Raw genomic sequence first — 12,389 nt, forward strand, 5'->3', positions numbered from 1 at the left:
CAAATTTATTTTTACTACAAAATGTGCAAAATAACTTAGTAATACTTTAATTCCTTTAAACTTCCATCCAGAGCGAGAGGCGGGGGTCCGGTCTCCAGCTAACAACCGTTCACAGGCACCAGTTAACCTGACCCCACTAACTGCAGGTGACTGTGGGAGGAACCCACACACCCACGGTGGTGGGGGCAAACTCAGCCTTGACTTTTAATTTGAAATGTATTTTTATGTCCCTTGGTGCTCCTAGTTACTCTGAGCAGATTACGAGGACGTTCCTCGAGATGAGGGCCCGCCTGTGAATAAAGCGTTGCTCGTATTTCACACTGATTTGCAAATAATCAAATGACATGAATAAGCTGGAGGGAACCTGCTTTCTGCTGACCCGGCCTGCAGATCCTCTCCCATCACCACACCTCTGACAGGTGGCAGCAGGAGGCTCCTCCCCCAAACCACTCCTACCAACCCGTGCTCTCCTAACCTCCCACATCCACGGGAGCGGGAGAGTAAAGCCACACACACACACACGTGCACACTTCTGAGAAGTGTGTTGCCATGTGGGGCCTCGTGGCTGCCGGGTCCGTCTTCTTCCCAGGACTCTTCCTCCTGTCCAAACAGGCTCTCAAACAGCTGATGGGATGGAGCGAGGGGGACGCCGCTGTCGTGTCAACACGGTAGGAACACACACACTTCAGAGGACATCACACTTGTCTTTCTCTTAAACGCAGTTTGACTTACGGAGGATGACCTCCCCAGAAGTGAGTGAGTCCCAGTCCTATCCTGACCTCAGTTTGACCTGGCGGTGTGTGAGCTGAAGCTGCTGCAGATGAACCAAGACTGTTTTTGTTTGCTGTCCCTCATCACTTTGTGTCTCTTTGTAGTTATTGTGTATCTGTGGTTGTATCTTTTGCACTGTTTGTAACTGGTTTAATGACTTTACGTGTCCATGTGAGTATTAGTTTTACTTTCCAACAATAAGGAAGCTGTCACCTCAAACAGCTCCTCGCTGGAGCCTTTGCATGCTTTATGAGACCTAAATGTGAAGCTTTTATTTTATTTAGTTCTTTTTTTGAAGATTTAGATGCATCACGCAAACATACGACACATGTCCAGTTAAAGTTCAGCTGTTTGTTTCTCTTGTTTCAGCTGCTTTGATTATTATCTTGCTTGTGTTCTCAGCCTGGTGTCATCCATCCAGTCCATCATGGCCTCCTCAGCCGGATGCATCATCATCGCGTCCTGCAGGGACGTCATCGAGGACCGGTGAGGACTCCTCTGGTTCTTATTGTCTCTTCATCATTTTACCTTCATACAATTAAACCTTCCCTCTTTGTGGTCCATTTATCAGCAGTGTCATTGTTATGTATTCTTTTCTCATCAAAATTTGCTCCCAGATTATTTTGAATTTAGACATTTTTGATTTTAACATTCAGCTGAATTCTCCCAAAGAAAATTATTATTTTATCCAGGAATAAAAATATATTTAAAGCTTTTTTTCTGCTGCTGCATAGAAAAGGTAAAGCCCTCAGCCTCAGTGTGAGGATTCAGTATGAAGCAAAGCTCAGCCGATAATCTCATTAACAATCTGAGCCTAATGTGCAGCAGCAGCAGGGTTATTTCAGTCTGAGACTAATCCTGCACGCTGAGCATGATGGGAAATGAAACTCTGTCCAGGAGCAGAGGGACGACAGCGGAGCGCCGTGGTGGTCAGCTGGTTTCTCATTTCCCAGTCAAAGTGGAGCAAAGGTTTGAATCTGAGTCTGAGCTGCATTTGCTTATCAAATCACAACGCTCCACAAGCAGCAAGGAACTCTGGGAGTTCGTACACCTACAGCTCAGCAGCAAGTTCAGTTTAGAAAATACATTTTTACCTCAAAAATAGGAAAGAAGGAAGCGTTTCAGTGCTTTACCACAGTAAAAGTATCCTAAAAACCTCCAATACACTTCTGACAATTCAGCCTTCAGGCTCCTGCCTGCACAGCTGAGCTTTTCATCCACTCACACGTATCAGGAGTATCAGGAGTATCAGGGTGATTTTGGAAAAGGTGCTGCTGGTTGTCCATGCAGGGTGGAGGTCGGAGTGGACGGATGGAGCCACATAATAAATGTTGTTCTCCTTGTTTCCATCACATCTCCTGTTGCTCCTGATGCTCATATTAAACATGACCATGAGCTCAGTGTATTGTAACAGTTGCTGTTGTAATGCAGTGTGTCGCCACATGGCGGCGCCCCCATTTTGTTCTTCTTCGCAGTCTCTCTGCGATGGATTCTTCTGTGTGTACGTGGGCTAGTGTGCTCTCAGGAAATGTGTGGTAGAGGTGGTACTTTTATTTTTGATACTTTAAATAAATGAGTACTTCTGGAAAGTCAGAAGCCGTTGCTGATTCGCTCTCCACCGCACGTTACAGCATGCACAGTAATGACAAAAGCTCTTTTTTCTAACTGTTGGATCAGTGTGATGTCACAAAGTTGGGATAATACAGAAGCCTCACCCACATGCTGTGTATGAGGGGCAGCCAATCAAAAGACAGGTCTCTCACAGGGAGGAAAAACTAGTTTCAGGATGACCTGAGAGGCTCCAGTGTGAGACAAAGAAGGATTACTTTTAAGTGTGATTCATGCAAAGCTGCTTTAGAAGACTCCAAGACAGAAAATCTAGAGTTGGAAATAAGAAGAGAAGGACAGCTGAACACGCAGGTGCAGTTTGTTTTAGAGTCTGGGAGTCTAATCAGATCTAAATGATTGTTTTAATTATTCATTTGTGGACACCTGCTTAGAAGACGGAGGAAAAGGTGCTCAAAGAGGCTCAGACATTTTATGTCTGAACTGCAGCTTCTTCTACTTGCATTTCAGTGTGACAGCGCCCACTAGTGGATGCCCATGCTTACTGCAGTAAAGGAAGTCAGGTGACAAAGTGTTGGAGCCATGAAGTGAGTGCAGGGAGGAGGCCCGGGTGGATGTATGGGTCAGATAACGTTAAACTGGAGCACAGGGCGGTGTCTTGGATGTTTCTGGCCTAAATGAACCTGATGTCTTAAATCTGAGATCAAAGTAATGACGCTGCTTCAGCCTCTCTCCATCTCCTCTCTGCTCAGACATTGGCTGACTGATGCCTACATCTTATTTGCCACGCCTTACTTTGCCTACGACATCTACGCCATGTTTCTGTGTTACCGGCACAAGCTGCAGGTCAAAGGTCACGAGGAGGCGGGCCAAAGCGTTGGGTTGATGGGAGCCACTGTGATTGGTTACCTGCGCAGGGAGTTCCTCATGGTGCTGCACCACATCTTCATGGTGACCTTCTGCTTCCCCGCCTCTCTGGTAACTATGACAACAGCAAACATTGACAGTGACACATCCACCCTGATCATAGACTGTACACAAAGATGGACACCTTTGCATTTGTTCTCTGGGCGACTCATGAATAGAAGTCTATGAGAAAATTAACCTTCAGCTCATCTGTCTGAGCTTAGTGAACACTTTCCTGATGAACTGATGGTGGCAGTCGCTGGTTTCAGGTCTTACTGAATAAAACATGGAGTCATTTTGGAGCTAAAACCCCCAGGAAGTAGGACTCAGCTTGTTGAGGTTCAAACAAACTCTGAAGTGCCAAAAGCTGCAGTTCCTCTGACATCCACTGGAGGTCCCAGCGAGTGGCAATGAGTGCTACGAAAAACTTTAGTCTCAACAGATCATTTGCTCCTTTATAAAAACTGTTTAAAACGTATTAAGGCTTAAAGTTTAGGGGCGTGGCCTCTTTGGCTGTATCTGCAGCTAACTGAAGTCCCTGAACTGGACCTCTAGACCATGTTTAAGCTGTTGGGGCCTTTGGGAGCATTTTTAATGATCTGACTGAGAATACGTCTGCTGTGAGGCTGCTGTACTAACAGACCGTCTGAGGCTGAGCTCCAGTTTAGGTGGAATTCTAAGATTTTATTCGGATGTAACTTGACTGTTATTGGCAAATATCTGTGTGATGCTCCCATACAGTTTATGATAACCAAGCTAGCTAGAATTAGCTGCTAACTTAGCGCTCTTGAGACCCTGTGGTCCAAATGTGATCACCTCCAAAATGCTAACACTGCGGGGTTTCCAGTGTGAGGGTGACATCATGGTGGCTACATCCATCGTCTTTGTACAGTCTGTTATTATAGTAAAACATGTGTACATTAAATTACAGTTTCTCCTTCCTGTGTGTGTGTCAGCTGTGGAGGCAGGGTAAAGGTGATTACTTCCAGGGCGTCTTGTTTCTGGCTGAGCTCAGCACCCCGTCCGTCTCTCTGGGGAAAGTCCTGATCCAGGTAATCCGCCTCCCTCCAACCTTTTACTTGTGTGTGTGTGTGTGTGTGTGTGTGTGTGCATGTTTAGACATCTTTATGAGTTGTCTACTATACTTATGGGGACCAAAACCAGCTCCCACGAGTTTGAAGACATTTTTGATGCTTAAATGTGGTTTTAGTGTCAGGGTTACAGTTAGTTATGGTTAGGCTTTCATCTCTGACGGTTAGAGTACACAGCTAGTCAGTGAAAGTGTGTGTGTGTGTGTGTCAGATACCTAAACTCATTCAGTGTTCAGTATTGATCTGGACTACCAAAAAAAAGATCAAACAGATTTATTGATTGATTTAAGAAAACACATGACGTCAAACGTTCCAATAGAAACCAACTTTATACGTTAACATTAAGACAAGCAGGCTGCTGCTTGGATGTGAAACCTTGATGCTCAGTCGAGAAAATCAGAAAACTCCTCGTTCTAAAGAGACACTAAAACCACAAGCAGCTGACGCTAGCACGAGCACGGAGGCTTTTATTAGCGGAGCACATGAGGACCCAGGAGGGTGAGTCAGAGATCAGGGTGTCCACGCAAAAGACACTGAAGCCACGGTGCCGGACACTGAAGGGAAAGTCAGCTCCTACAGGGACGAGGCTGAGGGACGGGTCACCTCTGATACAAACGTAAGCGAAAACAAGTGTGAGCCCTTAGAGAGGACTTGGAAACCAGAAGGACATTCAGAGTTCATCATGGAGAACTTTCCCAAAGGAAATGGGCAGGAAAGAATCACAGATGTGGAAAATGAACCGGCTCCTTTTTGCCTTTAGAAGATGTGAAGGAGTGAAAGATTGGCGAATGGTGGCTCGTGTTTGAGTGACCAGCAGCCATCATCGTGCTGCACTGGCTGCTTGAGCATTTCTTTAGTTTAGTCACTTGTATATCATTTGTTCTCAGCACTTTTCGGTGTCCTTCCATTCTCCTTCTTTCTTTCATCTCTCTACCGCCACACTGGACTATCCATCCACCCATTCTCGTTCGCTTGTCGTTCGCCGCGGGGGGGCTGAGCCTATCCCAGCTGTTTGTAGAGGCAGGGTACACCCTGGACAGGTCGCCAGTCTACACTGGACTATTCATTTCAATTTCATTTCATTTATATAGCACCAAGTCACAACAGCAGCCGTCTCAGGGGGCTTTAGGGTAAAGACCCAACAATCATATGACCCCCTATGAGCAAGCGCTTGGAAACACTCTCTTTCAACAGGAAGAAACCTGCGGCAGAACCAGGCTGGTTTTTTATTCATTAAATAATTAACTCATTGATTCATTAATCTACGTTTTAGTTACACACTCAGTCAGTGTGTCGGGTTATAACTGGGGGCGTTGCTGTGATGGCGCCTCGTCCTCACCCTGACAGTCTGACCATGAACCCTGTTTGCTTCCTTCACATTTGGAGCGCTGAGCAAACTATTTGTTTTCTAAGTATAGAAGTTCAAGGATGAGGATGTTTTATATTTCTCTCTGTTCTGCAGCACGGCTATTAAAATCATGAGCATGTGTAGTGTATCGTCTCCCTGACCCACTTCAGAAACACATTTGAGTTTATTCTGGATTATATAATCTCTGTCCTGGCACCAAATGTGTAATAATCTAAACACTAAATTGATCCGCTGCTTTTTTAAGTGCATATGCCTCCATCCACCGTCTCCCTCAGCAGCATGAGTCTGCTGATGTTTAGACTGATTCTGGGGAAACCTGAGGGGGACTATAATCTATAATCTCCATAATTTCTAACATCAGGAAAAGCTGAGCACTGTGCTTTCTCTGCACATGCTCATTGGGACTCTCTCCATGCTTGTGGAGCAGATAATTTAAAATTGATTTGGGATAAAATAGTCTCTTTTTTTCTTTTCTTTTTTAAACTAAAGCATTTTTATTCTGTCGTCTACACTTTAACCTCCTAGGACCACATATGTGGACGTCACATTTTGGGTTATTTAGACCAAAATACAGAATTTGTCTCTACAAGGGCCCGATGTCCACCTGTGAGGACAGCATACTGCCACCGCTCTATCGAAATTTAAAACAAACCTCCTCATACATGGATCCCAGTTTTCTCAGAAACAAAAATCAGGTAAAAAAAAAATAAAATCTGGTAATTCTTTGTTTTTACATCATCAGGTCCCAATCAGCCCAAATATCACAGAGAAATTACAAAAGCATGCCATGAAAGAGTTCAGGTGGTTAAATAACTGCAGCTTTAAACCGGAACCGTTTTCATTTTTCAATATAAAATGTAAATACTGTCGTTTCCAGCTGCTGTTGGCAAACCAACATATTCTAATAACGTGCTGGACAACACATCACGTCCCAGCGAGACACACTGGTCAGTTTTTTCACCGTGAAAATACAGAAAACACACTGTAGTTACTCACACAGCGCTCTTGTCTTTATTTCTATTTTACAGATTTCTAATCGTTTGTGTTCTATCACCTGTGCAAATAGACTTTAAAAAGCTCACATTTAATAAAGTACACTGGTTTAATGAAAGCTCTGACTTCTAAAATCATTTCAAGCACATACAGAATGTTAAGTATTAGATCAGCAGTTACATAATTAACTCTGACTGAAACATTTCCAGCTCTAATCAGAACCAACGTTTGACGTCTCCTGTCATTATTTGTTAAAGTGAATTATTTGTTTTCTGTCTCGTTTCTCTTCATGATGATGACGATGATGATGATGATGTCTTCAGTATAAGAAGCAGCACACGCTGCTGCACAAAGTGAACGGCGTCGTCATGCTGCTCACCTTCTTCGGTTGTCGGGTCTTACTCTTTCCTTACCTGTACTACGCCTACGGCAGGTAAGCCACGCCCACCTCAGCTTTTGTAATAATGATCAAAAACAACAGTGATTGTCTGCAAACACAAAAGCCCCCAAAATGAATCAATATTTGTTTAATGATTTTCCTCTTTGTCTTCTAAAACAACACAAACAAACAAACAAAAATATTTCTTGGCCATTTATTGATTTATTGTGGAAAAGATGACCCAGCATTACAGATCTATAAGGATTTATATCTCATTTAGTTATCAGTTAATTTAAAGGTGGACGTGGTTTGTGTGTGTCTCAGTGTTCAGTGAAAAACAGGTTTCACATAAAAACTGTCAAACAGCAACACGACCCACGTTTGCTTCCTTTCAGAGGCTGAGCTGAGCGTAACTTTCTTTTACTTTGTGTTATAAAACCAAACTATGTAGCAAATCAAATGAAATGAGTTCGACTTCATTTTAAGATATTTGTAAAATTCAACATAATCAAATAAAAAATGAGCCCGTTTACTCTGAGCTGAGGGCGCGTGAGCCGAACACGTTACAGTGCAAGTACCGTTACAGTGTTCGACGTCGGGCCCAAAGGACACGTAGTTCAGTGCAAGTACGTAAAAACTTGTAGCCACAACATCCGCAGCGTGACGGTGAAAGAAGATTCTGATCTTTCATCTTTGTGAGCGAGAATCTTCTGACTCCTCAGAAACATCCAGAACGCTGTGTGACTGTGAATCAGACAAACTGAAGATTCTTCTGTCGTGAGAAGTTAAGATTTACACTTTTTAGCTGCTTTTTTCTCTGAAGGTTAAAAATATCAGAGTACTTATTTTATTTTTCTTTAAATGTCTAACTTATATTTCAGTTTGGCTCACCTCAAAAACCAATAATATCTGTTTTCTATCCAGTTATAAATCTTATAAATGATCAAATCTTCCAAATAACTTTGAAATTTACAGATTATATTTTTATGTAAAACTTTTTTCTGCTTGTCTTCGACTCGTTTGACTTAATGTAGAAAACGTAAACATGTTTTAAGATGACTCGTTGTCACACTGCAGAGAAACTGAACTCTAGTCATTGACTAATCGCTGTCGTGTAATTATTCTTGTATTAAAATCTTTTGCGTTTGAACTGACTTCGAGTTGTTCATGAATGTCTGAGCCACATCTCATCGCAGCTTTGCATGATTCATAGTTCAGACTAACTTTTGGAAGCCAGCAGAGGGGCCTCAGAGAAATAAGGCCGCTGCTATAAAACTCCATGATGACCTGACACAACCAGAAACATTCAAAATAGTTCTCGATGTTTTACAATTTTAAGTATTCGTCTTCGACACGAGGGAATGTTTGATAAAAAAAGTATTAAAATGTCAGTGTAACTTTGATCACAGCGCCCCCTGCCTTGTGTTTCAGGTATGCATCGATGCCGATGTACCGGGTGCCCCTGGTGGCCCCATGGCAGTGTAACCTGGGGACGGCCCTGCTCTGGCCTCTTCAGCTTTACTGGTTCACGCTGATCTGCAGAGGAGCTCTGCGCCTGTTCACCGAACGCTCAAATTCACCACCTGCGATTCTTAAAGCCGACGGCAATGTGGGCCCAGCTAACAGCTGCACAACCAATCAGACAGCTGGTGGAGGAAGAGGAGAGTAATGTAATCCGATCAGTGACGTCTGCCTTCAGAGCCAATCAGATTACCAGGGGGGCGGTGACTGTTACAAACAGATGAGTGTTTCTTCTCGTTTATGGTAAACGTTCCAAGGAGTGAACGTAGTGACAGAAAAGCTTACAGACGCAGATCCATTATTAAATGGAAAAAGGAGGAAATGAACATTAGAAGTGTCAACAAGTTTAATCAGACGGGAGACGACGGCTGTTTGTAGTAAAACCACACAAGAAGAATCAGGATTTACCGATCACACTGACGTTTACGAGATCATACGAGGAGCAAACCTGTACCCGACCTGTAAGGACAAAAGATCAAACTATATATAAAAAGGTAGAAATGTTTTGTGTGAAGATGATGATAATCGGTTTAAAGGGAACAGAAATCATCCTCTAGGATTAGCTTCATTTTAAGGAGTCCCACAGGGATCAACATCAGGCCCACTGTTATTCACTCTGCACATGAACATTGATCATGTCAGGATCCAATCTGCTTCACCAGATTTTCTAACCACTGATTAAGAATATATTAAGGAATCAAAGTATTACATATTTATCAAACAGGTTATTGATCATTATTTTGGGGGACTATTAAATAGCATATTTGTAGGTGCAGAGGAGTAGACATTCAGCCTGTGGTCACACTGTGAGCTACACTGGCCCTCCGTATATTCGTTAAGTCAAGTTCATTGAAGTTTGTAGTGGTTCTATAATAGGTGCCTTAGTTTTTCCACTGTTTCCAACAGTAAATATTGTCCAGCTTCATTCTGCAAAGTCAGTTTTGAAGCTGATGATAGCTCTTCCTTTCCCCCCACGAGCACCACAGAGCCTGCGTCGATATCCAACATCAAAGCTATTCAAGTGTTTACAGTCGCCCTCACCTCTGTGTCACTTTTAGCTGAAGAAAGGACTTCCTGCTCCTGCGTACAACATCATCTGCACTGTTTATGCTGACAATACCATCTTGAGGATTCACAACTTCATTAGCATTTTGACCAGTGTGTGTTTGACAGTGCCGAGGCCTTTTAATAAACAACAACAACCACAGGCCTGCATGTTTGTTTGTTTTCTGATCCACTCACGTGACTCAGTTTCACGTCGGCTCGTTTGAATCTTGTGTCTGATTTTTTTGCAGCATATAGTTTGTTCTCATGTCTTTCTACAAAATACATGTTGATCAAAGATCTTCCTGAATTAATAAATTTGACTTAAAACTGAATATTTGACATGAATTTTCTGCACTGATCATCTCTTTATGAAGCACAAAGAATGACATTTACCCATGTTTCATTGTTATTTAGTTTCCAGGTATTTCTCAGAGACAACAGTTAACAGCTTGCTGGGGATGACGACTGCTTTTTAAAATTCATTTATTTATTTATTGTTTATAGACAAATCTCATTAAGAACATCTGAATGTCCATCAGGATTTACTAAATCAGACTCATTTCTTTAACAAAGTTCATTTCTGTAAATAAACCTTTGTAAAGGTCGCAGGTTGAAGTTACCTGTACAGGTGTCAGTTTTGTGCTTCAGACTTCAGGAAGTTTGGGAATTATAGTTTTCTGTTTGAATTTTAAATTTAATGCTAATCATAAAGCAAAGCACATCTCAGGTTTGTTTTAATCACCAAACTTAGAAATAAACAAATAATAATAATAATAATAATAATAATAATAATAATAATATATAAAATGAAATTGGAATTACTCGTCTTTATTTCTGAGTCAGTTTTGTTTAATACATCCTGATAAAAGTCTCGTAGTTATGTCATCATCAGCAGTTTGCGTCTCTGTGGTTATTCTGGTCTTTTCTAGCAGGCCTGGACGTCTTTGTCGTCCTTTGGACAATTCACGTCTTCTCAGTTTGTCTCTTGTCTTCTTGAGTCTTAGTTGTTTGCATTTCACTAGGATGTGTTTGTGCGTCTTCAGTTGTTTTGTCTTTCTTTGCAGCTGTTTGCTGTTATTTTTCATCTTTTCATGATCATTTTTGCAGCTTCATCTCGTCTCTGATGTAAGTTTGTATCTATTTCTTGTCGTTTGTGTCTTTTATTTTTTTCAGGCCTTCAGCCTGTTTTTCACTCGTTCATTTGGAGCTTCGTTGTAGTTGTTTGGTTTGTCACTTTAATTGTTTCACATCCTCTGAAGTTTCCTTTGTGGCCGATTTTTCTCCTCGTGATCTTTTTGATTCTCTCGTCATCTTTTGCTGCTTTTGTATTTGTTTCGTTGGTTCTTGGTGTTGTTACTTTAGCTTGGAGCATTCGCTTTCTGCTGCTTCTCTCAAATCTTGGCAGATGAAGTAGAAACACGTTCTTAGACAAACTAACTGTACTTCGTTTTCTTTTTAACTTAAGAGCAGCAGTCCTGTTCATGACGCCCCGTTTACTTGACGTGGACTCAAACCTGCGTGTGAAGGCTTTGCTTGACATAAGCTTCACTGGATGCAGCCTTGGTGAGCGCTCACACACAGGAATCACTGTAACGCAGCCTCCTTTGTGTTACAAATGTAAACATTTCAGCTCGCAGCTTGAGCTTCAAATACCGTTAAAGTAAAATGACTCATTAGGCAGAGTGGATTATTATTGGATCATATTTACTGATTAATCAGTGGATTTCACTCTAATGGTCTGGATGAGTCGTGCACCACTCGGAGAATCATTCAGCTTCATAAGAAGTAAAGTGGTGTGGAGTACAAGTCACATATTTAAATGCAGAAATACCGTTGAGTAGAATCAGAGCATAACATAGTACTTCAATAAAGTCTATTAAACTCGAGTAAATGTACTCAGTTACACTCCACCACTGCTCTGAGATTATCGGGACTAACGGCTTCGCTAATCTGGGGCCTCGGTTCATGCGTGATGTGGAAACTTCAGCTTTAGTCAGACTGATGTGAGGATGCAGGTTCGACCGAAGGAGCAGGAAGTGACGAAATACAACATGTCACATGACCAGACTCACGGGAGCATCAGTCGCTCCACGGTCGGAGGAGACATGAGCTCACAGGACAAAGACACATCACAGTGGGGCAGGTGGGTGCAATGACATTTACAGACAGCAGGTGGCAGCGTTCAGCAGCTTCACGTGACATCATCAGCCCCTCTGCATTTCCTGTCCGCGCAAATTTACAGTTTTTTCTGATTGCTTAAGCACATTTTTTGTAACTATTGGCTAATTTTGCAAAACTCTTCACACAAATAAGAAAACCTGTCACCCAATCATCAAAACATTGTAGTTCTCTTGCAAAAGCAAACACAGCTAGATTAACTCTTCACACCTTCGTAAAAATGGTGTTTCCGTATCAAACAGTACACACAAGCCATCATCTACTAAGCACACAATGCGCCAACTGCACACTGATGGTATGAATACAAAACACATCTGGCTTTTGCTTTCTCTGTGCACAAGGTAGGCTATGTCAGTTTGAGCTCATACTTCTGTCATAGATCCATAAGCATAGAGGGATCCAAACTTCAAGTACTGGTGTTTATTCAAACACATCAAAACAAACACAAGTGTTTATTTCCAAGTATAGGATTATTTGCAATCGCCATAATGACTATATGGGTTACGTGGTCTGCAGTGAACATGCTTCCTCTGCCCCAGCATCTGGTAGCAATTCTGTAAAGTAACAA

At 42.2% G+C, this 12,389-nt stretch overlaps 1 protein-coding gene across 1 annotated transcript; it reads left to right on the forward strand.

The window, feature by feature from the left end:
* Positions 1 to 506: 506 nt before the first annotated feature.
* On the forward strand, positions 507 to 9,969 carry tlcd3ba (TLC domain containing 3Ba). The gene is made up of 6 exons (XM_085455483.1): positions 507 to 668; positions 1,174 to 1,257; positions 3,090 to 3,315; positions 4,200 to 4,295; positions 7,020 to 7,129; positions 8,507 to 9,969. The coding sequence occupies exons 1-6, from the start codon at positions 550 to 552 to the stop codon at positions 8,742 to 8,744; spliced, it is 873 nt and encodes a 290-aa protein (XP_085311609.1). The 5' UTR covers positions 507 to 549; the 3' UTR covers positions 8,745 to 9,969.
* Positions 9,970 to 12,389: the final 2,420 nt, after the last annotated feature.

This window comes from Copadichromis virginalis, linkage group LG4 (assembly GCF_057382275.1).
Source record: "Copadichromis virginalis isolate Kocher_CV1m ecotype Utaka linkage group LG4, C_Virginalis_male_GT1.1, whole genome shotgun sequence".
NCBI lineage: Eukaryota > Metazoa > Chordata > Actinopteri > Cichliformes > Cichlidae > Copadichromis > Copadichromis virginalis.

Bases quoted from the DNA above. Each gene is read 5' to 3' on its own strand.
- tlcd3ba (XM_085455483.1), top strand. From the start codon at position 550: ATGTGGGGCCTCGTGGCTGCCGGGTCCGTCTTCTTCCCAGGACTCTTC. The intron at 669-1,173 runs GTAGGAACACAC...TTGTGTTCTCAG, and splicing joins GCCGCTGTCGTGTCAACACG to CCTGGTGTCATCCATCCAGT. The intron at 4,296-7,019 runs GTAATCCGCCTC...TGATGTCTTCAG, and splicing joins TGGGGAAAGTCCTGATCCAG to TATAAGAAGCAGCACACGCT.